At 35.4% G+C, this 22,501-nt stretch overlaps 1 protein-coding gene across 1 annotated transcript in view; it reads right to left on the reverse strand.

The window, feature by feature from the left end:
* Nucleotides 1-21,885, reverse strand: part of LOC149076441 (uncharacterized) — a 41,612-nt gene extending 19,727 nt beyond the window's left edge. The window contains exons 1-2 of the mRNA XM_089244008.1: nucleotides 21,346-21,885; nucleotides 1,164-1,281 (exon numbers count right to left, since the gene is read on the reverse strand). Coding sequence (XP_089100134.1) covers nucleotides 1,164-1,281; nucleotides 21,346-21,409 — 182 coding nt within the window. The 5' untranslated portion in view covers nucleotides 21,410-21,885. The remainder of the gene's footprint in view (nucleotides 1-1,163; nucleotides 1,282-21,345) is intronic.
* Between the last annotated feature and the right edge of the window lie 616 nt (nucleotides 21,886-22,501).

Below are 22,501 nucleotides of genomic sequence, written 5' to 3' on the forward strand. Positions count from 1 at the left end.
TTTATCATGCTTGCCGGTTTGAGAGAGTGCCCGTGTTCTTGTCCCGGTGGAGACCAGGTGGCTTTTTTTTCCGAGTTCACACACACAACTCGGCATATACATAATATCCAGAAAAAAAAAAAAAATTTCCCTTAATATTTATCATGTTCACCAACGACCCTTGGGAATTATGCATAATTGCCGATAAAAGTGGGGAATTTATGGGATATTTATCAAACTTTACCAAAATGATAGACCCGATTATGCATAATAACTGGATTTATCACATTAACCGTAACATACACAATGAATAAAGTATATGTATTTTCAATGACACTTGAAGCTTAAAGATGAACTTCAAATTTAACAGCGGATATGTACTGGCAGGTATTACTCAATGACATTTGTTACTAACCATGAGAATACACACTCCTATTTTCTTTTTTTCGTTGGCACAGTCTTGGAAAATTTCACTTTCGCAAGCCTTTTGTTCTGTTCTGTTAAAGGCCGTCCGTCCACCTGAATCTATTTCCATGCATGAGATTTCTCCCGTAATGTTTTCCGTTGGTCAATAAAACGCGTATTTATTTTTTTAACAATAGTTAGGTCTATTCGTGTGTTAATACAGCAAACAAAAGTCGATGTTGCGACGTCGTCGATGCGATATTTTCAACAGAAAACATCAATGTCATCGAGGCCAATGCACTGCGGGGTTTCCCACATTTATGTTTATTCATTTTTTTTGGTAACTTAGTTTCAAGGATAGTTGTTGAATATATTTTTCTGTTTTGTACAAAAAAACGTATGTAACTGGAGTTGGTTCAGTGCTATTACTGTATTTTAAATTTGTCACAGTATGGAAATTTTTATGTTCACCTCAGTGCCTAATTGAAATAAATTGTTTCGACTTTCTTTCGAACCGAGTACATCTCCGGTCTTATCACCTTGGGCAATTTACTACCGAGGGAGTTGTGTCGTAATTGACTGTGTGTGTACCTAACACTCTGAGTACATATCTAGTGTTGTGTCTTTTTTCCGTGCTGCCATCTATACTTCAAATCGTTAGTGAAATGTACTGATTGAATATTTGTACCGTTGTTTCTACTAATTCAGAAAGAACTTTTTTTTTCGAAATTAATACGTCGGTTCAGTTGGTATCAAATTCACAAAAAGAAATAACTTACCAACAACGGTCTTCAGGCTCCATACTCCGAGCTTCTCCATTACCGAAAAGAATATCCTCTATATTCCTTTTGCATACGCTTCTCGTATTTTCACTGCAATCCGTCCATGATATTTGTGCTAAAAGAATTATTGAAGAAAAATTGATGAAATTATGAAAAATATTCGCAATCAGCTTATATACCGTATTTCTTCATCATTAAATTATTCGCACACATTGATTTAAGTACGAAAAATCTTCCTACGATTAACATCAAAATGAAAATGTTCATTTATAAATAAGTTGCACCGGGGTAAGTGGAACCAAATATGACTCATGAGATTGTTATCTTCTAAGAACGGTCTCGAGGAATTTTTCTTTTCTTACTTCAGCGGCTCTTACAAAGTTGGAAGGATATGGAGAACTTAGGTTTGTGATCACGTTGCTACCTGTTACGCTCTTTCCAGTGGCCTAATATCGATACTTTCGATGTCAAGTTTTTCCCCTGTGATTACTATTCAATCTGTAATTTTTATATACGTGTAATTATGGCATTTCTTTAGTGAAAGTATGAATTATGAGGGTGCTACCATATTTGAATTACTTTACACTCTCCCTACGTTTTTCTGTGATGGAACAAGTGAAACCCAGCATATTTTCGATAACCTCGTATCTACTTATGTTAGTTTTATCAACTACTACTACTCAACCGTACATGCACATTCCCCTACGGAATTTCTAACGAATTAGTACATGCCAGAATGTGTGTGTACGTATTGTGAACCTAACGTGAAAATGTTTGTTTCTGCGCAAATTCTGTTATGTATAGTGCTGCCATAAGATATCAATTTTTCTAACTATGAGTGAAGTGTAATGATTGAATAATTGTATCGTTGTAGGTCTGATGCTCTCTGTGGCGAGACTTTTTAATGGGGAGATCGGCTCTCGCATTTTTATTTTTATCAACTGTGGTACGGAACTGAAGAAAGGGATAAGGCTCGTGGGTCAGCACAGGTTTTTTCTATAGACCTAAAAGATGACTGTCAAGAAATAGAGTAACAACGAAACTTCCTAGATACAGTGTGAAAGTTACAGTTTTCCAGTAGCAAAAGTTGGTGTGACTGAGTTTTGGTGGACCTCACAAATAAAAAGTAACGTCAGTTAAGACTCAAGTTCTTCTCCCATTGGGCAACTAATCGAAGTTAAGACTCGTCCAGAGGCAAAATTGGAAGAAGAACGGTACTGCATCTACCTTTCAATGCCCAACATGCAAGGCAAAAGTGGTGAAGTGTTCTTACATTTCCATTACTTCCCAAGTTTGACAGTCTGGGAAAAACTCACATACTCCTTCTTATTTGGCACATATAATGTTGGTTAATGTTTGTGGGGTAGAAGATTATTACATTGTGAATTTTTACATACATTAATGAGCTTGTTAATCAGATTTATATACAAGAATAATAAAATATTGACATTTTGTAGTTCAAATGATTTTTTTTTCCTTTTGTTTACACTTCTTTCCTTTATTAATCATTTATGATCATCATTTTGGGGAATCATGTTGAGGCACCTTCGCACACACTTATCGATGCCAGCGGAACCCATGGCCAAAAAAAAATTAATCTCGAAAAGGGAATACTGAAAAAAAAAATACATTTAGAACATTGGTCCTAAGAAAAGCATGATTTAATGATCATTTTTGTCGCACCACGGTCATTTGCTGCACACGAGGGCTAATTCTAAACCGGGACCTAGAATTTATTGCCGATTCTGAACAGTAGGCTTGTTTTATATTCATTATTTTCAGGGGTTGGTGCGCTAACCCCGCGATGGGGGACTCCTTGCGGTAACAATTTTTTCCTGCGGTCATGTCACCGTTTTTTTGTTGTACCTCTATGTCAGGAAATTTTTCTGACAAGGACGAACCGGGTATCGAACTCGCGACACCTCTAAACATCCTTCGGTACTTTAGGCGAGCATCTTACCGACCTGGGATACCGCGCCCAGCATGATTTATTAAACCTACTGTCATATTTTCAAGAAAATTCGTTGATTTCTCGACAAATTCTAGGTTGAATTTGCATTGATGAAATAAGCGGTTCCACTTACCCTTGAACCTTGTAGTTCGAATGAATTTTTTTCCTTTTGTTATACCATAATAAATTATTCCAGGAACAACATTGAATTTTTTCATCATTTATATCTCCTCGTATGCTTGTTATGTTGTTATGTATTAATTGACTTATTAATCAATTTATTTGCTCACTTCGTTAATCATGAAAAACTATGTCGAGTAACCGGAGAGGTATTCATTTTGTTTCCTTTAATTATACAAGGAGATAAATTAAATAACTGCCGTGATCCGATTAAAAGGATTAGGGAGATGTTTTATGCATGATCCCGAGTTTGGAACAGTCACAGTTGGTAGACTTTCCCTACCAATCTGTAACAATGCCACCAACAGACTTCCTCAGCGACAATGTTCCTAGGCAACAACCCTTTTAATTGGGTTGAACACATTATTCAGGTAAATTTATAGGCAGGTTTATCGTTATACACAGGTTTCACTATAATTGGTTGCAAAATGTTCAATCGTTTCCATCTTCTTTTATTCCATTCTATTCTAAAATGGGGTCTCTTTTTTTTCCCCTTTAAGCTAAAATCCTTCATTTCTGTTATTCAGCCATTGTGAGGCATTAGAATGGAACTGTGTCCTATATATATATATATCGTACACAAATTAGGGCATTTTTTTCAATGTACACAATACAATTCAGAGATGACACGAGAAAGTCTCTCAGGAAAAGAAATTTGAATCTGGTCAACTGAAAGAAACTGATGAAAAATTTATCTTTTTTCGTTATGCATTTGCCTTCACTACAGAAAGTCTATTTGAAAAGCAGCTCCACATTTACATTGATCTCAGCGAATACTATGGACTGATTACGACATTAAGTACGGAAATGTTTATCAACAAAGAAGGGGAAGAGAACGCCTTCCAGTCTCCTACATAGTCTTGCAGCTTGATAATGATAACTTACAGGGAAAAAATTAAATTTGGTTAAACTTTGGCTTCAGAATGCGCAAAAAAACTTTCCACGGAAAAAAATTTGATGGCATTGTGCAAAGTCCCAATAACTGTAAACGAATTTTTTCCCATGTTATGATATTGGTCCGTGACATTCCTTGCAAAAGTGATAACAATTCCGAATGATTCGGTATTCCCTCGTGATTCTAATAAGAAGCGTCGCGACTGTATCAGATATTTGAAATTTTTCTGTGCATATTTTCCCTCAACGTATAGCGGTGAGATATCTTCTATCTTTGTAAATGGAAAATGTACACATTGGTGCTCTTCCTTCTTTAGAGACTCTCCATTATAAACCCTATGAATGAAAATTGTTTTCTTTTTCCTACCTCTGTATCATCTTCTTTTTCCTTTCTTTTCTCCCTCGCTACGGTTTTACTAGTAGGAAAAAAATATATAGTACACGATTGCATACATAGGAAAAGGGTGACTGGCCAAGGAAGAAAGAATGGGGATTTTTCCCCCTTCATTTCCTATATGTTAACAGCGATACCGGTTTTTGAGATTTATCTCCGCTAGTTTAATAACCAGCTTGGTTAGTAATTAACGCCGCCCTGGCTATGTATAGGAAAGTTTCAAATTTCTGCATCTCTTACAAGCGCAAATAACATAAGTACCTCCCAGAGGAAAAGGATTTATAATCTTGTACTTGTGTTGGTTGTCTTTAATATACAGCTGTGAAACGAGTATGTAATGAGCAAAAGCCGCAGTGATCACGCGATGAATTTGAAATGATTGAGTTTCAATACGAATCTAATCACGGATAACAATGCTTAGCAACAACTTTCTACCAATCTTTGAATAACAGTGTTCTTGAAAAAATATCCTCCAAATTTGTTGCAAAAGCCTGTATGTAAAGGGGGGGGGGGGTTAAGAAGTAATTAGGGTGCTTGAGTACTTTATTTAAAGCGTCCAACTCCCTCCATCAGACTATGATGAGGTACATTGTCACTGAAAATTTGCTTGAAGCATTTGGTACTCAGAAATTATTTTTTTTTTTTAGAATCGGTGATGTCCGGTATTAATTATTCCAATTTAAAAAATTTCCTCGATCAAATTATTCACCCTAATCATAAAGAAATAAATACTCCATAAAAAGTATTTGAGTACCTCTGATTATATATACATTTTTGTCAACAAAGGTCTTGAAAACGTCAACCTCGGTTATAACAGCGCCTTTATTATAACGACAAATTTTCGTGGAATCTCCGGTGTCGTTCTAACCGAGTTTGACTGTATGTGCAAACGACGATATTTTTTGCAAGAGCATTGTTATTCAAAGATTGGTAGAAAGTTGTTGCTAAGCATTGTTATCCGTGATTAGATTCTTATTGAAACTCAATCATTTCAAATTCATCGCGTGATCACTGCGGCTTTTGCCCATTACATACTCGTTTCCACAGCTGTATATTAAAGACAGCCAACAAGAGAGAGAGAGAGAGAGTAGTAGTGTACAAGATTATAAATAGTTTTTCTTAGGGAGCTACTTATGTTATTTGCGCTTGTAAGAGATGCAGAAATTTAAAACTTTCCTATACATAGCCAAGACGGCGTTAATTACTAACCAAGCCGGTTATAATCCAATCCAATCGCTTAGCCACCATCTAGTAAAAATATAATTAACAAACACGAAATATCTTGTCTTTTGTTAAGTTTGTCAGTCAGAGACTTGGCCCCAAGGTTAGCTTTTGACAAACAAAAGTTTTCTTAGAAAGGGACAAGGAGGGGAAAATAAATGAATAAAAATCTTTAAACAAAGCGCTCAAAAGCAATTTAGAATTCCCTAGAACACATTTCAGATCCATGACGCACATCCAGTCCTTCTTTCTACGATATTGTCCACACACATTAGAAAAAAATAAACACTTCAATCGCTCATTGTGCAAAGGCCGTCCCGGAAATCCGAATACCTGAAGATTGCGCAGCTTATATTATATATGCTCCAGGCACGTGAAAAACGAATGAATAAAAAAATAAGCAGTAATAAAGTAAAAGTTATTGCGGTTGTAGGTTATTAAAGAGTGGCAACACCGCGCCCTTGAAAATGAACAGGGGCAAAGAAAGAGAATCCATTTTTTTTTTTCATTCTGAGCTTGCTATCCAACATAGACAAGACTGAAAAGACAAGCTTGTCCAGTTGCGCAATATAGCGTGAGAAAAAAAAAGAAATACGTATCTTATATGGGAAACGGTTTTGTTCTTGTGCGCTAGAAGGTAAAAGAGACTATTTGTTCCACATAATTTAGTGACTTGAATCGATAAAGAGAAAACAGCGTTTCCTCCAACCCCCGTCCAATACTATCGACAATACGCTATTGGACAAAAATACACGCTATTGACTCTCTTAATGTCCCGTGGACAATCATAGGAATATCAAACGCATTTGTCTTGAGAACGACAAGGCGAAAAAAATGGTTTGAACTCCTTCTCTAGAAAATTATTCGGAGGGAACTGTCCATGAAAGTAGTGTTCGTATTGAGGTTGTTGTAGTAAGCAATATGAATTACACGTATCAACCGGGTAAAACATTCGGGTAATAAAATCACAATAACCTAATTAAAAAATTTTTGCTTTCATTATTTCTGGTTTCATGGCCAAAGAAACAAAGCGATGAATGTCCTGTATAACTGATGTCATCGGCAGATGCGAATTAACATTTAATGAACCGCGTTGTTATTGATTGAGAATGACCTCGTATATGACCAAAGTTTTAATTCATTTATAACAGTGGTTCTTATTCTAGGGCCATATGGTCCCCTCGTGGTCCTCGGGTATTCTAAGGGGAGCCACGGGTGAAAATCAGATGCAAGTTGGAGCCACGTCTAATGGTGGGGGGGGGGGGGGGTAACAGAATGTGAATGAGAAAATCTTCCAAATGAAATATAGTTGCTAAAAAAAGTGACTTCTTATATAGAGAATGATGTCTTCTCCACATTTGTTAATACAAGATTTTCGGAAGAACTGGTTATATCTGGATATGATGATGGTTTAGGAAGAAAATTCATCTCTGCATTAAACAGGGATTCGAATCCCGGTCCCTGGTATGCACTCGTCCGGAGGGGGGGGGGGGGGTTCGAGTCCCCGTGGAGGCCCAGATGAAGCCAGTTCTTCCGAAAATCTTGTATTAACAAGTGGAGAGGACATCTTTCTCTACATATATGTCGCCGTCGGGGGTTGGCCCTGATGTCATTTACGAGCTATTAGTTGATTGCTGCCGTTATCCATTGCACGGAGCCATTCCCAGTATATACACGCGCCAAGGAAGAAAAATTCTGTTTCCATAGCTTGAGGGGGGGGGGGAGGGAGAGCACTCGTCCAGCATACGAGAGACCGGGTTTCGAGTCCCCTTACAGGCAGGGCCACCCTTACCAGACGCTGAGGCCAGTGTGAAAATAATTGCGGGGCCAGAGGCGTCTTAATAATTTAAGGACCTAAGGGCCCCTAAATTATTAAGACGCTTTATATATTCTGTGGGAGAGGGGGATTGGATCAATTCTATTACAAAATAGGGAATGCTGAAAAATATCCATACAAAAAATATAAACACAATTAAATGTCAATTACCAAAAAAAAAAAAATTTGAACTGAAGAAAGTTTTGAATTGATGAAAGAAATAATTTCCAAAACCACGAAAATTAGGACCTAATGAAAAAAATTATCTGAGAAATAATGTGAAAATTAAGAATTGATAAATCGAAAATAAGAAAAATAATTGACAGAGATAATTCAAGCACCCATGAATATTCATAATAAATGAAAGAAATTATTGCCATACGTGTGGAGCCATCCCCCCCCCCCCCCAGCAAAAAAAAAAAAATATGTGGCTCTGCGTGGAGGCACACAGTGAGGAATTTTCTTCCTAAATCATCATCTGCAGATACAACTAGTACTTCCGAAAGTGTTGTGACTTCTTTTAGAATCCGGCGGAGCTGTCCGTTTCTTTTTAGTGAGACACATAATATGTTCTAGTGGTGTTTCAATAATGATTAAACGCAATGAACAACTAAGTTACTTTTATTCTAATCAATTTTCTCGGAAAGATATTAATAAAGCAATAAAATTATTAGGGGGACATAATGTCCCAGTGATGACGAAAGGGTTAAAACCAGTCGTTTTCGATCAAAATACTAAATAAAATAATGCGCATTGAATTATGAAATTAATTCCGCCAAGAAATACAGGGTGTCACATAAGTTCGTAAATAATTTAAAAATTCATAAAAAATTGAAGAGGAATCAGTATATTTCAATGCAGTTTGCGGAAAAGTTATTCTCACGAAGGGGATTTTGTGTGTGTGCGCGCGCGCGCGCGTGTGTGTGTGTGTGTTTGCAAAAAAAAACAATTAGTTCAAATTTTATCGATAGAGGGTGGCTGCGCGGAAGTAAATCACTGGCAGTATACAAATCAGAGTCCTATCAAATGCAGGGTGTACGATTAACCGCTCATTTCTGAATTTTCCTGTTGTTGGCGCTTACATAAGGGTTTCCATTGTGATGCTGACATAGGTAGATAAAGCACTATTGATGATGTTATTTTGTTATTTTACCTCAGCCACGAATCGCCGGCTGTAACTTTACGAATGTTTCGGACACAGAAAAGATTGAAGAGACGTTCAGGTCCAATCACTCCTGCCGGACTGATTTCCTTGGCCCTCTATCGACAAAAATTTTAACTAAACGTTTTTTCTGTGCAAAAAAAAGAAGTCCCCTATGGCGAGAATAACTTTTTCGCAAACCGCATTCAAATATACCAATTCCTTCAATTTTTATGAATTTTAGACTGTTTATGAATTTATGGGACTCCCTATAATTTTCCTTTTCTATGTACAATATTTTTGTCATCATCTGGAAACATACCAAAAACTGCATGATTTTTATTATCATACTTAAAAAAAATTCCTCTTATTTTTGGCAAAAAAGTAAAAAAAAAAAAAACCTTTTATTTCAAAACACATTTTAATGCATCAAAGTCAAAAAACGTGAGAAAAATATAAATTCAAAAAGAACGAAAAATATATAGATCAATGACTCATAATTTAATATTATATTAGAATTTTCCGCAACAGCCTATACATCTCGGAAAAATAATCGCTTTTTTCTTCTTTTTTTTGGTTTACTTAATTTGTTATGGATGAGTTCAATTTCCCAAAATTCCGTCTCAAAAATAATATCAAGAGAGAGAAAAAAATGGACATCAGTCATCCGAGAGACAGCATCTAATAAAATTAAAGATGGCAGCACACAGAAAATAAAAACGGCAAAAAATTTCTGCATTGAAAATTGGGAGCAAAAATACGGAATTAAAGGATTTGTCCCGGAGCAGACCGACAGCCAGGCGCCGGAGCATCTGCAGTCTGGCGTCTTTGCTCTGGACCAACTACATAACTAATGCTTTGAAGGTCGTTCTGACATTCAAGTGAGTGAAGGGTCATCAAACTCACACACACACACAACCAAAAAGCTTCACTTGAATGTCACTGAAGAAGCATTAAATTTTTTTTTTGTTAACCCAAAAATAAAAGCAAGAAAAATAATCGATGTCTACTATCTTCAAATGTTCACCCAGAATTGCTTCGCTCAACAAGAAAGTCTACAATTTTCAAGCTGTTGGATCTATTCCACATTTAGGCTCAGAATCGATTAGAAATAGTTTTTATAGGCAGGGTCGTCCTTATTAGGCGCGGGGTCAGGTGCGAAAAGTATCTCTGGCTCCTTTTTTGTATATATGATTTTATATATTTTGTGGGAGGTGAAGAATTGTGCATTTAAAGGTTAATGCGAAGGTTATCACCGAATATACAGGAGTGCTGCAAAATATCTACTCTCCAATGAGAATTCAGAATTAATGACAGAAGAAATCCCACAATTGATGAAAATTCCAAATTAACGAAAGAAGAAATCCCAGAATCGATGAGGCAAAAAATTCCGGAATTGATGAGAAAATAATTCCAGAATTAATGAGAAAAATAATTCCAGAATTAATGAGAAAAATAATTTCAGAATTGATCAGAAAAATAACTTTAGAATTGATGAAGATTCAGAACTAATGCGAGAGAAAAAGTCTATAATTAACGGAAATTCAGAATTAATGAGAAAAAATCCCACAATTGATAGAAATTCAGAATTAAGGAGAGAAAAAAACCCAGAATTGATGAAAATTGAGAATTAATGAGAAAAATGATTTCCAGAATTTATTTAAATTCAGAATGGATGAGAGTGATAATTCGGGAATTGTTGGAAGTTCTAGAATCAAATCAGTTGAAGCTCAGACCCCTTGTTTACTACGAAAAAAAAAGTATTTTTTTAATATATACACTGCATATACAGCACACATTATGTGTATTTATTTCACTTCTATTACCATAAGTGCGGGGCCTGGTGTGACCGCTCCTGTCGCATATCCCTAAGGTCGGCTCGGTTTATAACGTATCTTCAGCAATGAGTTCTTTCACAAGTGTTTTTGCTTCATCATTTCTCAAAATGCCTCCATAGAAACTTTACGAAAAGCATAGAACAGTCAACCCCCTTGATAACGACATCGAAGATTTGGCATCATGTTATTGTTGTAACTGAGTAGTCGTTATAACCGAGGTTGATGTTTTCAAGCGCTTTTTGGCGAAAAATATAATCAGACTCAATCAAATATTTTCATGGTTTTTATTTCTTGTAGCTTTCATATATCTTCCATATTGTTTTCTTGTATTATAAAATCAAATACTGTATTTATTAAAAAAGTGCTGAATGCTTAGGATTTATGCTTGGGAAAGAATGCGGTTTTTAAGATAAAATATTAATGATGGCACTGCATCGGTTTAAGTGCAGTAAGCTTGCAAAATTATGTTTTTAACATCATAAGTGCCGTGGTGGATAAGTCAAGAAATACTATACAATATTCCTTCAACAAGTAAATATATGTAATATTTTATATTCAACTAGCTATAATACCCGGCGTTGCCCGGGTTTTTTTCAATGAGGCTTTTTTGGATCACCTGATATCTCCCTCTTCTCTTTCTTTGAGGGACATGCAAACCGTGTCCAAGTTCACCAATATGGCGACTTCCTACGTGACTCATGAAAGAAACAAATCTAGATTTAAAGAAACGTAAAAAAAAAATTTTTTTTTTTTCTTTTTTCAAAGGGTGCTAGGTATTTCGATTCCCCCTTTTGAACTTCAAGTTATCTATCTCTGCCTGTTTCTGCTTCAAAAAATGCTTAATTAAAGCTGTGGAATTTTTTCGATGAACTTTTTACGGGCCCATAATTAATTTTAAAGCAACCTAAACTATATGTGAATTTATGCAGTTGAATATTGAAAGACAATACGGAGACATTAATTTTCATGCTTGAGAAGATATAAATAAAAAGTTGAAATCAATGTTATTGCATGGATATCCAACTCAAAAGTATATGTATGTAGGTCCGGCTAATTACTTCATATTTAATCTCCGTATTGGGCATTCGTATATCTCTAAGCGAACTCAATATTTCAAAAATCGAGTATTTAATACAATTTTTAAAATTATTGATGTGACAGAAAAAACCCCACCAAATTTCCGCATTTCTACATTAAAATCGGCAATTTTAACACTGATTTCTATGGGGGGGGGGGATCATCCTTTGCCTTACCCTCAAAGTGATGCTGATGATGGTGTCTATTCAAAAAGCTCTCATTACTGGGAGGATTGAATAAAGTGGCAAACCATTATAAAGTCATAAACTATTATACATATACGTACAGCATTGAAGAAATGACAAACCATTGTAAAGGCATATACACGTCTTAAACGCATTGCTAGGGAACCACGGTAACCAAAATAAACGTTCGGAAAGTGATTGTTGAGGCCCAAAAACCATTGTTGCCCTACGGTTTTTTTGCCCATTTGGGGCATTTGCCCTGCTCTGACAAAATTTTAAAGTAGCCTATCGTTCAAGTCGGGTCCCATTTGGTATATATGCAAAATTTGGCGACGATCGATCTAAAATTGTAGATTTGTATAGAGAACATAAACACACACAGACACACAGAAAATCAATTTTATATATGTAGATAACAGTATTGTAATATTTTACAGGGTATCTTTAGCAATGTATTTTTTTTTCAAAAATTTTTACTTCATTATTTTTTTAAAGCATGAAAAAATGGAAAGAAACATTTCCATTAAAATAATAATAAAAATACATAAAAAATATAATAAAAAAATATTGTGTCATAATTTATAATTGTACTTGCTGTATAACACGTATTTCTTACCTCATGCTCGCTTTTCATTTACAAAAAAATTAAAATTCATTCAAAACTTAAAAAAACACACATTATTTCTTAGTTATTCAAGTCGTTATTCAAGAAATTACAAAAAATTTAACCTGTATTTTCAAGTTTTCATCTTTTTTTTCTTTTCAGGTTTTCAGCACAAAATAGTCAACATGAAATAAAATTGAATTTATCAAAAGGTGTTCACGATTAAGTCTGAATTTTTTTCATAAACTTTCTTAGTCCAAGTTTTGAACGTGTCTCAAATCTGTAAGTTTCGTTGTTTTTCAAAAACTACTAACTTTCCACATCTTGTTTTCCTATTTTCGGCAGCCATATCTGACTCATTTTTCGTGATATTCCACATTTCTCAATTTCGGATTATGTGAACCAATTCAAAGAAACATATGAATGAGAGAAAGAAACAAGCTATAAAGAACTGCGAGTTCCCAGCACAATTCTTTCCAAGTTAAATTATTTCTAGTTGTGATGGGAGCTTGTACTTAAAAGATCGTTTCCCACGTTTTCTTTGTCACTTTTTAAGGATTTCCTGTCTTTTAAAATCATGGAAAAAACCATTTTTCTCTTACTTTTTAGACATGTTTATTTTCATTTGTATTTTTTTTTTTTTTTTGGATCATTATACGCCTTTTCTTTTCCTAAAAAATGTGTTCACTCTGCGTTGCTCCCCTCTACGCAATTTTATATTGAAAATGAAATTTTCCATAAGTACAGCAGGTAAATTTTGTAAAAATACGTTCATCTATATATATAAAATTGTCTATTTCTGTGTGTCGTGTTCAGACCAGAGCAAATGCCCAAAATGAGCAAAATACTGTCGGGCAACAATGTTTCCTGGGCCTCAACAATCACTTTCCACTTTCGGAAGGTTTATTTTGGTTACCGTGGTTCCCCCTAGCAATACGTTTCAGACATGCATATGCGTTTACAATGGTTTGGAATTCTTTAATGCTGCCAGTATTATGCATAATAGTATGCCTTTATAATGATTTGTCACTTTTTCAGTCCTCCCAGTAATTGTAAAAAACCCGGGCAGTGTCGGGTATTATAGCTACTGATTATACGTAATTTTAAAAGAACCTAGAAGCTTGAATTCGTTTTGAAAAATGTGATTTAGTGCAGTGTTGTTTTGTTCAGCGACTGGCCGACCGGCCCGTGGGAATCTATTTACGGTCCACGAAACATTTCGCCCAATTGATAGGACCATTACATAATTTTAAATTTAATTTAAATATTGCACACCGTCTCTCTCTATATTGATTTCTATTTCTGTCAGCCGTCAGCAGGTCTGAGAATTATTTCTCCCATTATTTGTTGTTTTTTTTTTGCGAGTCCCCAAATTATTCTTCTACTTATATTTTTACTCCTAATTGTATTTGTGCTGGTCCGAAATTATTTTCTCCCATTTATTTACTGTACGATTTACTCTCCTTACTTTTTTTGCCGGTTTCCAAATTATTTATCAAACAAATTTATTGTTTGTTTTCGTCCACAAACTTTCCTCTCATTACTTTTCCTCCGCCGATCCGCAAATTATTTATTTCCCCCATATAATTTTTTGGGCGTGCCCTGAAAATTTTTCCCATTCATTTTTTTTTTGCTCATCCGCAAATTTTTTCTCCAAGTTATGTATTTATTTTTTGTCGGTCTTTGAATTTTTTCACCCATTCATTTATTTCCTTGCTCGAGCGCAAAATTATTTCTCACATTTATTTACTTTTTTTTGGGGGCCCGCAAATTATTTCTCCCACTTGTTTACTTTTTTGCCTGTCCTAAATTTATAGTTTCTTCGTTCATTTATTTTTTGCTGGTCCACAAATTACATATACTACCCAATATATGTATCTACATATTGCCGGTTTGAAAATTATTTCTCTTGTTTTGTTTCGTCTGTCCGCAAATTATTTCTCACATTTTAACCTGTCCGCGAAATTATTCAACCACTTTTACCGGTCCGCAGCTGCAAAAAGGTTGAAGAACACTGGAAGGGGCTGAACTATCTCTACAGTCCTTAGCGTAAATCTAGTAGTTCAACCCAAATTTGTCCTTAGCTGGTCGGTAGTTGATGATTTAGTTGATTTTAGCTAATTTAATGTCTTCAGAGTGTCCAGAGAGAAAGTCCTTAGCAGTCTTTTTTCTTCCTTCAACCGTTCATCGTAGACAAAACCACCAATTTAAAAAATATTTGAAATAAAGTAAATAATTTCATATTAGCACATATGAAGAAGTAAATGAAATTCTCTAATAATTTGCTACATATTTCAGATGCCAAAATCAACGAATAAAATTAATTAATTACGCAATCATAAGCAAGTAATTTATCGAATTTTACTCATAAGAATTTTTTTAAACAATGGAATTTTTCAATCATATAATCACTCATGTATTGACATCAGAGAAATGTTTGAAACTGATATCTCACAATTTGCTCAAGTACAAATTCAACTATTTTGCTATTAAATTTGCGGATGAATCCTGAATCTCCTCTTAAACTCTAGAATTTACAATCGCTTTCAATATTTATCGTACTCATTGAAATTTATTTTGTTTTACACATTTCTCGAAAGAAAAACTTTTCTGATACATGATTATAAAGACTGGCAGGGCCCGACTTTGACTTGATGGGAACCTGGGCAAAAGAGGTACTGGGTGTCCCCAGGGCCGTAACTATGGGAGGCAACTGCCCCGAGCGGCAAAATTTAGGGGGGGGCAGCAATTTTAGGTGGAAACAAAGAACACCGTCATGAAATTATCGAAATTTAGAGTTGTTGGGGGGGTGGCAAAATAATGTTCGCTCCGGGCGAAAAAATCCTAGTTACGGGCCTGAGTGAACCCCCCCCCCCTCCCCCGTCGGCTATGGTTGAAGATGTTTGGTACGTCATCAAATACAATAAATGTTATTTCGAAACACATAATGAAAAGATATGTAGTTTCAAATGAAAAATCTAATGCTTAATTCTTCATGACATGTCTTGGAACAAATGCTTTTTTCTGCACTCTCATATTAGTGAAATCATTGATAACGTCATAAAAATCTAATTTTTTAGTTATCTCATCTTCAATGCGCAATAAAACTAAAGATGAGTTTTCCTTGTAAAAAAAAATACTTGTGCGGATATTTGGGTTATTCAAAAAATTCTCCATGCTGTCTCAGCATTTGGGAACGTCTCTTCTAACCCCCCCCCCCCAATATAGCCTTATTCAATATTTGTGGCATTGGGTCACCAACCTGAACCAAGAATGAAAATTGTTGTTGTTTATCTGAAAAGGTATCTGCAAGATCAGATGCATAAAATTCTGCAACATGGACCCCACAAAATTGGGGCTGACAGGGCTCCAGCCCATCACCTTAGGGTGATTCATATCATATTTTGTTTTTTAACATTATACATTTATTATAGTGAGGCCCGTGAAAATTACTGTCTGGTGGGCTCCGCAAAAGATCCCAGCCTGTGGGCCCTACTGCGGGTTGTGGAGGCCATGTTTTACAAATATATAGAATATTCATGAAGATTTGAGGATTTCATGTTGATAGAACATGCAAACTTTCTTGTTATTGTTTCATAAATCATTTTTCGAAGGAAAAGATGTTAAATTGAAGAATCACACACAACATTGTGACATATTGAAACAAATTTTTGGAGTTGATATTGTTTCCGTTGCATTCAGTATGACGTGATTATAAAAAAATTGTTCCGAAATTTTATAATTTAAAATTTATAAAAATTTGAGTCATACTATGATGAATCCTTCCCCCTAAAACATGTGGCAAATGTCCATGTTGCGCATGCAGAAATCGGATTCTGAAGATTGGGGAACATGAAAATATATATTTTGTGATTATTATTTTTTTTTTTTTGTCTGCTTCTTATGGTTGAGCAGAAAAATGCTTGGGTAAGGACTTTCTGGGCACGCTGTATCATACAAAAAGGTATGTTTCCAATGGCCAATGGGAGAAAGAAAGCACCATTATGTCATCCTAATCCATTATTATGAACTCACTTCCGCTTTAAACAGCGATTGTTAATCATTCGTCATGGCAATGTAATGAATCGAATGGCAATGAAAAGTTTTGTCAGTCGTCTGGATCTCTCTCCGGAAATCCCTATTCTATTTCAATCAAAGTTTTTCATCACCCACGTGTATTTTTTCCCCCTGCGCTTGGATTAGCGCACGCATACTAAGGGTTAAAACAATAGGCGTGTTGGACACGGGAGGCTAAAAAAAACCGCAACGACTTATCAATGGATAAAGACCATCGTGTTTCGTCGTATATTACACATTATTATTTGTCTCTTGACCTCGAGCACGAGCGACAGAGGTTGCCGGTAAGAAATGATCACTAAAAAATAAAATAAATGACAGGTTTAGTGTGGCTTCAGCTATCCGGCTTAGCGTAAATCTCCTAAAGCATTTGTTTGAAAATAAAATTTTGATGTGATTTTTATTCTGTTTTACCTGCTGTAGAAATACACCCTGGTTAGTTAAGGGGCATGCGAAGGATTTGCAGGGAGCACGTCAGGTTTGGGAGGGGAAGGGTACAAGGAATTTCTTACTGAGAATTTTCAGTTAATAACCTTAAAAAATCATTTCAAATTAACAGAAATTGATTAAGATATCATACACAGGGCCGCCTAAAGAACATCAAAGGCTTCGGGCAAAGTGATTTCTCTGATAGATCTTAGCCCCCCCCCCCCCCGCACTTGAGGGCTCCAGCGCTCCTCCTGCGTTTAAATGGCACTGAGCATATAAAGGTATTGGCTTTCAAAATTTTAGTTATTTTGCATAGATATTTAAAAATATTCAAAATTTTTTATCGTCTTGGGGCTCCTCCTTTCGTACACCTCTAGGTTAGTGATACGGTTATTTAGCTTGAACGGATCATGCGATACCTTAGATCATATATGCTCAACCCATGGCCAGCTGGCCAAATATGGCCCTCGGAGTCATCTGATGTGGCCTGCAACCTCCAACCTAATTTTGTAAAAATGAACTAAGCGGTACATTCCTAGATCACTTAGAGAAGCCGTGGCATGAACAAAGATCACTTGAGTGACCTGTTTCACAGTTCCACATCACTGAATTGACCCGGGACACATTAGGGACTTTTCCGTATCACTTAAAAGACCTGCAGTGCTTTTCTATATCATTTAAGCGGCAAGATATATATATATATATATCTTGACCCCACGGCACATTTTCACATCACTCAAGTGACCCGCGGCACAGTTCCAGAGCATTCAACTAATCCGCGGCATTTTCACAGATAACTTAAGTTGTCCGCGACAAGTTTTCAAACCAATGCAGTGGCCCGCACTCTCCTAAAGGTTGAGCACCCTTGCCTCAGATACTACTTTTGAAATTGAAATATGTTTGTTTTAGCATCGTATGTGTTATTATTGCACGTATAATGTGAGAATGTGATTTAGCTTTTATTTTTTTATCACGCTGTATATTGAAATTTCAAGTTTTTCCTCTGAATCGTATATAATGTATGTTACTTACGTTTGTAAGTCTTGTGGCGTACTCTGTGGTACACGAAAAGTTGTTTCCGTGGATCCAATTTAAGATATATATATGTTTGTTTTTTATACAAATACAAATACAACGCCCCAACAGGCAGATTGCCCAACGAGATGGCTGACTTAAGAACATCATGGATCCCCGAGCCCTACCTACTACTGCTACACCACAAATGCACCCCTCCCGCGGAACCCCCCAACGAATCGGTACATGCGGGAATGTGCGCGTACGTGTAGTGCAACCTGACGTAAAGTTTGTTTCTGTGTAATGCTTGTTATGTGTAGTGCTGCCATCTGCCACCAGTTTTTCTAACTATGAGTGAAGTGTTATGATTGAATGATTTATCGTTGTAGGACTGTTGCTCTCTGTGGCGAGACTTTTTAACGGGGAGATCGGCTCGCATTTGCGCCTTGAAGTTGGGAACCACAGAAAACCAACTTCAGCCGACCACCACTGTGGGGTTCGAACCCGGATCCTCGCATCGCGAGTCCGTCACTATAACCACTCGACCACCACAGCGGCCCACCCGCGCTTATTTGCCCACCCGCGCACGGCCCGGGGTCCTCAAGAGAAGAGGGCTTCACATTATGCTCGGAAACACCATAAACGCTACTAGTGATAACGTAAAGTGGACATAACAAAATCATACAGATTATTGGTTATCCGGCGTTGTATACATTGCATGCATTAATTAATCATGTTGCCAGGAAAAAGGAGATCATTAAATTTTGAACAATCCTAAGGAAGGATTGGGGGTTCCAAATCTCTTTTATGGAACTATGTAAACTGTTATGTCAACTATTTTTATTTAAAAAAAACTATTTTACTTATCTTTTTCCGAAAATAAATTCCTATAGAATAAATATAATTCCTAAACACATGTTATCGAGAGTTGTTTCTGCGGAAAGAAGTGCCGTACGATTTTCTTTCAATACGTTCATCGCTGTTTAGAGTTTTGTAAAATATGTCACAGTCATCCTTGGGGAGGGGGATGTACGTCAGGTACGGTCGCACCGGGGCCAGTGGTTGGTGGGGATTCGCACTTACGGTAATAGAATTGAAAAAGATATTTGCATACATCAAATACGTTTTTTTTGTAGTAAACAAGATGTCTGGAACACACATTCCTTCCCGCTCCAGACCTAACCCAATTTTTTTTCCTTCCAAACTGTCTGCATCGCCCATCATACTGAAAGGGACGTTCTACGATTCCAGTGGAGTCACGGGGAGGTAGGGAAAATTAATAAACTATCTTTGTCCGACACAAAGCATCCAAACCGTCCCTCCTACCCACCACCACAACAACAACCTATCTGCTTCTCGGAACTTCATCGCACAATCAGTCATTCTACGGAACCGGTTTTGCAAAAAAACAAAGCGTTCCACTTTCTGTGATGAATTTTCTGTACCTCACAAAAAAATTCCACTCTTATGTCGCTAAAGAACTTTCACTTCAAAAATCGGGGCTAAGGAGCCCTGATTCACTCCGGCTCCCGCTTCTGATAAGGGCGACTCTGAAATATGTAAGAATCCCGATTTGACATTTAGATTTAGCGTTTGTTCTTCGAGGTTTCGTGATAGCCGCAATTTTATTCAAAACGTGAAAGAGAGAATATAGTTGGATGAATAGATCATTTTATAAAATCTGGTAACCATTTGGAGAAAAATGTAATTTAATTATGCAATGAAACATTGAATCAATCACATTTGTTTTCAGTTTTTTTGGTAAAACCTTCAAAACGTGATCAAGAGACGTTCATTTGCATGGCAGAGTCGCAAGCTGTTTTGTTACGGTACATGCTCTGTCATAAGCGTTTAAAACACTAAAAATATCTGGTAAGAAAAATTAAAAGAAAAAAAAAGAGAATGCGTGACATGTTGAAACATTTCCATTTTGGCTCTCGTTCAAAAAAAAAAGAGGAAAAAGGTTCATGACTTTTTACAGTGACTTTTTCACCAAAGAACACGGACACTAAAATAGCAATTATACTCTCTTGCACGTACATGATTACCTCACACGAATACTTACCACCGAAGTTGCATTTCAGACCCTTCGACACGATTTTCTTGTAAGCGGATAGTATTAATTATTTATGTCACTCCAAAAGAACTGGGAGGGATCGATCTCGACGAATAATAGAGAAAGAGTAATTTAGAGACACAAGAAAAATTTAAATTTAAGTAAAAAGTTCAAATAATTAATAAATCACAAAATTTTGAATCATTAATTATTTTATAGATTGGTTATTTTATAATTGGTTTTATTATTGATTTTGTTTTTAAATTTCTTAACCCATTTTTGACCGCTCTTACAATTCGTGACCAAATCACGCAATTTTTTTATGTATAATGACTGGCTACTTGAACAACATATTTTCGGAGTTCCAAAAAATTGGACATCAATTTGACATGTTTTTCTTTGTAAATAATGTAGATACCCAATTAATTTTCTAATATAAATTCTTAGTTTAATCAAAATAATTGATAATTATAATTTTGGGAGACCTCATGTAGCATGTGATAAAAAAAAATTGGAAATTTTTTTTTTTTCTATTTTTTAAAAATTTATTTCTGTTCATGGTCAGGGAAAGAAACTTCAGATAAAAAATCGGAATAAAATTTCGGAAAATTTCATTCTTGAAAAATCATAAAAAAATCAAATTTCATTGTAAACAAATTTTAAAAAATACTATGACGCTCATTAGACTTTTTAGTTCCCAAAAATGTTCATTTCATACAAAAATTTGAATGGAAAGTATTTGAAAAAAAAAGTCAGTCAAAGACTGACCAACATTTGCCCAACGCTTCGTTTAAAATATTTTTAGAAAAATGGAAATGACTTAAATTATTTAATTACGTAAGTCTGAACAATTGCTTTTTTTAGTCATTAAAAAGGAATTATTTCAGTATCGATCAATCAAAAACTAAAACATTTTCTTTTACTAAAAGCTATATTTTTATCTATGTGTTCCATTCATGATCAGAATTTAATATCAATTTAATCTCTGAAACGACTCTAAAACTTCAAAAAATATATATTATATATATATATATAGATTCGATTTTTTTTTTTTTTTGCTCGATTTTTATGATCATAGGACTTTTTTTAATATTATTGCAATTTATTTTACTTTTATTGCCTCTTGTTTTCCGGAAATCGGAAATGAGTCTGTTTTCCAAAGAAAAATATATTTTTCCAAGAAATGCTGATGTATAAATATTATAGAGTCGTGCTAGAAAAAGGGAGAAATATTATTATAATTTCCAGAGAAATGCTCAAAAAAGTCGTATAAAATAAAAGATCAAATCAAATATGACCTACCGTTGATGCAAATAACCGGAACGAAAGCTAGAAGACTGAAGAACGTGACTCGAACACCGACCATACTGGATATAAACAAAGGCTTGTTTACAAGGAGACAATCCACTTTCTTAGAGCGTCAAAATCTGAATGAAGTGAGGCGGGCAAACCGCGTTTAAAGCGAGAGGAAAGAGAGAGAGAGACACCGCCGTCAGGAGAAAAAAGCGCCCTCAAACGACACCGAATATGTTACGAAAGTTGAAGAAGAAATAGAAATTTTTTCAAGGCTAATCTGAAAAAAATATTAAAAAAACAATAAAAGAAAAAAATGCGCTTTCAATTTCTGAATTCGAAGTGTACTTACTATAAGAGAAAACAATCGAACAAATATGGGGGGGGGGGGGAGAGAGAAAAGAATTACGAAATTCCCATAATAAAAAAAAAATCTCAACTTGTCAGAAATGACCAAGAAGATTATAGATAAGAGGACATACGACAAGAAAAGATCATGTTCACTGGAAAAGATTCCAATAAAGTAGATTGAACATATACGCCCATGACGAACAAGAAAAAAAAATTGTTGTTGAAAGTGAATTCGAAGAAAAACACCGTGACCTTGGAGAACGAAGCGAGTTCATGGTCAGTTCCGGGGTGATCTCTCTCTCTACAGGTATTCTTATTTATTATTATAATATCATTACCTTTGCAATTTGATCACGTTTCATCAGAACGATCTGCTTTATTTATTTATTCTTTTTTACATGTTTTCAACAGCAGGTGCATGATTTAATTCCTTGAAAGGTGATATGATTATATTATTCAGATTTTGTTGATAATAGTTTTGCTTTTTTATTTTTCGAATGCATAAATGATAATTTTTGAGCTGCGAAGATTCCCGAACAGAAGCTTAAACAAAACGAAAATACACACATAGCATTTTCACATAGCAAATATAGATTTATTTCATAAATTTCACGCACTATCATGCTCAAGTTCAAAAACAAATTTTATCGTATTATAACAGTTCTAATGGCTAGTGTGGAAAGTAGTAAAATTTGATCAATTAAAGCAAATATTTCATTCATGTTGGATTTTGTATACGAATAGTGCGTAATCATTTATCAAGATTTATCAAGACCATATTACTCTCAAAAACAGTTATTTTGAGAAAAAATAT

This window comes from Pholcus phalangioides, unplaced genomic scaffold, assembly GCF_987345545.1.
Source record: "Pholcus phalangioides strain wild (caught in Gottingen) unplaced genomic scaffold, Ppha-v1.0 ptg000015l_1, whole genome shotgun sequence".
NCBI lineage: Eukaryota > Metazoa > Arthropoda > Arachnida > Araneae > Pholcidae > Pholcus > Pholcus phalangioides.